The sequence below is a fragment of the Rhipicephalus sanguineus genome, chromosome 4 (assembly GCF_013339695.2).
Source record: "Rhipicephalus sanguineus isolate Rsan-2018 chromosome 4, BIME_Rsan_1.4, whole genome shotgun sequence".
NCBI lineage: Eukaryota > Metazoa > Arthropoda > Arachnida > Ixodida > Ixodidae > Rhipicephalus > Rhipicephalus sanguineus.
Window position 1 is genome coordinate 117,333,387 of NC_051179.1, and position 4,606 is coordinate 117,337,992.

At 44.5% G+C, this 4,606-nt stretch overlaps 1 protein-coding gene across 1 annotated transcript; it reads left to right on the top strand.

Moving 5' to 3' along the window:
• Window positions 1-501: 501 nt before the first annotated feature.
• On the top strand, window positions 502-3,689 carry LOC119391545 (uncharacterized). The gene is made up of 3 exons (XM_037659224.1): window positions 502-638; window positions 2,454-2,669; window positions 3,642-3,689. The coding sequence occupies exons 1-3, from the start codon at window positions 510-512 to the stop codon at window positions 3,687-3,689; spliced, it is 393 nt and encodes a 130-aa protein (XP_037515152.1). The 5' UTR covers window positions 502-509.
• Window positions 3,690-4,606: the final 917 nt, after the last annotated feature.

Here is a 4,606-nt window from a genome sequence, read left to right on the forward strand (position 1 = left end):
CAAAAATGATATTTTAGGTAGGAATGACGAACCATTAGTTTTCGATATGCGTGGTATTTACATCAGCACAGAAAAGGTACTTCCGATTTGAAAGGAAAACGGCTTGCACGACTCTCTCACGTAGGAGATTGACAAGCGCGCCGCGGTATTGCGGACACAGCTTGTATTTATTCTTACTTTGTAAGCGACTATAAAATTATTACGCGCACAATCGCATTATCCCTTTTATACAAGATGAGGAGCAGCCAGTACAGTATGAACGCTCCAAAATGTCTTTCCTTTCAAGCTATTAGTAGTAATAGGCAGCCTTAGAATGGGGTACCCAAAGCTTTGCGCTGGCAATCGCTCGTGTTTGTTGCCACTGCTCATGTGTCATAGGTAATCTCTAGGCTACGCGAGTCCTGGGTACCCAAATCTAAAACGCTCTAATCACAATAACAACACAAATATTGTTAACAGCAATAATTCATGTGCAGCTTGTACCTTTCGGTACCCTCGCCGGCGGCTCCATGGATACCCCGCAAGCTCCGCCATTCTCTTTCTGCAACAAGGTTTCCTTGTTGTGTGCCTTGGTAATGGGCTTGTGCATGAGTGGCCTTTCAACATACGCCCTCTGGTACTACACCATGAGTGATCCGGTAAGTCCTTGTCGTATCATGCTTTGTATGATGCATGCCTCTTTTTTAAAATTTTTTACACATGGTCCACTAGTCGTTGTCGTCGTCAATTTCATCGTCGTTTCATCTCGGCTATTCTTCTGTTGTCCCACGCCTTGCTTCCCATCTCTCGTTGTCTATTTCGTTGCTCCAACAGACCATCGGTGATATGTTGTTCCTTTGACGTGACCACCGGTTATCTCTCATTATCATGACGTGGCATACTGTTAATTCAAGCAGGCTATCTGCTACTGCTCTTTGCTTTCTGATCAACTCTGCCGTCCTCATATATATTCGTGTTAAGCCTGTCAGTTTTACTTCCAGGGCATGCTACGCGGTTCTTCTCGACTTGCTTTGCAATTTTCCGAATTTCATGCCCACCATCGCGTCCTTATTTTCAGGTTAATTTTTTTCGCAGGACCAGACTCCCTTGCAGGCCCGTAGCCAGGCGGGGGGGGGGTGAGGGCTCTGGGCTCCTCCTCCCCCCCCGCCTGGCTACGGGCCTGCAAGGAAGTCTGGTCCTGCGAAAAAAATAACCTGAAAATAAGGACGCGGTGGTGGTCATGAAATTCGGAAAATTGCAAAGAAACACCCCCTCCCCCCGTAATTTTGGTGAAGTACGTGTTTTTACCAAAAAATAAATAATAAAAATAGGTCTTTTTTTAAAAAGTCAAGGTTTTCAGCAAGTGCCCCCCCCCCCGCCCCACACGAAAAAAATTCCTGGCTACGGGCCTGCTCTCTTGTTAGTACTTGACCTATGAATAGATGCTCTTTTTGCAGATTGTAGGATTCTAAGAAACTTCTAAAGATTCTACAGGTTTAGGAACGACGGCAGATGAAAGTGACTACCTCAAGAGCTTAAACTGGGATTTCCTGAATCGTCAAAACGGATAAACAAAAGTCAACTCAGTGGCATGCTACACTGACGTTGCAGTGATAGAGGCAGCAACAAAACAATAAAAAACTGTTGCAACATCAGGGCAACTAAAAGAAGGCTCTTGAAGTTAGAATTTTATTTTGTATCCATACGAGGTACAGTTTGACATTTTGACCGCACAAAAAAGACGAGGACAGAGGGAGGTACGACGACACGGGCGGTAAACTTAAGTAAAGTTAAAGAAAGGAGACGTTTTGGCGCACCTGCATGCGCGCTGTAAAGACTGCACGTGTGAACCACGGTTTCAAGGGATAAAGATTCTGGGCGGAAGCCAAGATCAAACAGCTCGAGAGCTATTAGAAGCTTACTTTATTAGAAAGAAAAATGATGATTGTGTCAGTGACACCTCTATCAGATTATTTAAATCGGAAATGTCTTTCTTGGACAGGTGGCTGCGCCACTAGACTGATGAGCGGACGTAACTGTGTCTGCGCATCTCAAAACTCGCTATATAGTGCTACGTCTTTCACTGAATAAAATGAGTTGAAAGTTTACCGCCCGTGTCGTCGTACCTCCCTCTGTCCTCGTTTTTTTGTGCGGTCAAAATGTCAAACAGTAAGCACCAACTAGGCCAAACGCAAGTTCTCCTAAATGCGAGGTACAGATGACAGGGGCGCAGACAGGAAGTCGCAAATCGGCTTGACTAGGTCTTTCTCCTTTATTGGGAATAACCAGCAAAACATGCTCAATCATCAACTCAATCGATGCTCAATCACCGATGCTCGATGCTCAATCGCCAACTAGCCCAAGCTATCGCTATATCAAGTTCGAAATGCGGCCAACAAATAGGATTGGCAAGACTCATTAATTGAATGGCATTTTTTGTTGTCTCCTCTGTTTACCTCCCGCCACTTTGACAGCTGCTGAACGGCTGCTGCGAGTTGTCCGATGACCAGTTTCGCATGCTGCGCGGCAATTATTTCAACATGACGCTGCTGAAACTGAACCGGACGTGGTTTCTCGAAAACATGCGCGACTGCGCCATAGTCATCAACGCTACGCAGCAGCTGGCGCCACAGCGGTGCTGCTCGGAGCGTCATCTACTCTCCCTCACCATGCCGAGCGACGCCTTTAAGGTAGGTCGGGTAAAGGGGAACATTTGCTGCTTAAAGACCTGGCGTGGCTCTGTGGTAGAATAACTGCTTGCCACGCAGAATGCTTCGCTTTGATTCCTGCTGGGATCCTAATATTTATTCTTTCCATTCGTGGGGTCAACGTTGCTGATGTCGGTATTCCTTAACGCTCTCGCATTTAAATTACCAATGTCTGTTCTCGCCGTTCCTGGGTGGATATGAACTGTCAATCACTAGTGGCGCACACCCGCACACCGCGGCCCGTGGTAAACGGGTATGGAGGAAAGGGTTTGAAGACGTACGCGGCAGGATTTTCAAGTTATTCATGTCATGACCGGACAGTCATATTCGTCAAATTCTCCTACCCTCCCGTGCGAATTTTGGTCTACACCAAGTTAAGCAGGCTACCGTGACAGCACCCAGACGTAGGCGGCTAGATAGATAGATAGATAGATAGATAGATAGATAGATAGATAGATAGATAGATAGATAGATAGATAGATAGATAGATAGATAGATAGATAGATAGATAGATAGATAGATAGATAGATAGATAGATAGATAGATAGATAGATAGATAGATAGATAGATAGATAGATAGATAGATAGATAGATAGATAGATAGATAGATAGATAGATAGATAGATAGATAGATAGATAGATAGATAGATAGATAGATAGATAGATAGATAGATAGATAGATAGATAGATAGATAGATAGATAGATAGATAGATAGATAGATAGATAGATAGATAGATAGATAGATAGATAGATACGCTCAATTTCACAGAAGTTCGTTAAGAAATCGCATTTAAAAAAGAAGAGCGCCTGTTCACTGAAAGTTTAGGCGGACGTCAAAAAACCCGGTTGCTCGAAATCTACCTCAAGTGTTCCACTAAGGCGTTCCTCATAATCGTGTTACTTTTATGCACGTAAAGGCGAATAATATTGTGATGCTTAGCCCTGTGCTGTAGCGACTCTGCAGCAAGATCATGGACTTGTGTCACATTCGCTGCCGTTAGGATCAGCCTACTGGTGAACTTTATTTTACTGGGTGATTCCTTTAGAACTGGCCTATTTCATAGGGCGGCAGTCTTGTTAAAAATTATCCGATTTTAAAGCGGTTTCCGACAAAAGGTTCAGGAAGGACGAAAATTTAGTGGACCGTCCTGTTTTTTGATGTGCAACTTCGAAAGAAAATAGGGAAATTGCAAACATCACTGCCAACACATTGCGGAGCATTGTAGCCAACATGGAGCGGCGAGCTCGGTTATGCCTTCGCCAGGAGGGTGGTTATTTTCTACGCCTGCTATAAGGTAAGTAATTATAAACTTTGATACCCTTTATAGCCTTTACAAGCCTTCACAAGTCACGTTTGGAAAGCTGTATGTCAATCAACTTTTTTGGAACGTTTTTAGGCGCGAGCTATCCCTCATTGTATAGCATTTAGCAGTTTCCGTTATTCCTTATTTATTCTTTTTTTCCGTGTTGCACGTAAAAACAAAACGACCCAATAAATTATCATCCTCCCTGAATGTTTAGCTGCAAAACCGCATTAAAATCGGATGACATGTAATAAAACTACAGCCCAATAAAATAGGTCAGTTCTCAAAGAATTGCCCTGTAGTTTCCAGCGATAAACTGCTTGCGATAGTTCAAAATATCAGAATGCTTGTAACTTGAAAGGCGTCGCCGGGTGTTTTGCAGGTCTACGAACGTCCGCTGAACTGCGGTCACGTGGCCTGCAAGGACATCTCTAACCGCTTCGAAATGGGTCTCTACGCGTTCCTTCTCTTCTGTTTGACGCACTGGTTCGCCTACTCGTACGTGAGGGACGCATACACTTATCCGCGCCGAATGGACGAGATCAGACGAATGCGCGCACGGATAACCACTCAGGAGAATCGGGAAGCGGCGCAGACGCAAACCGCGCCTGCCG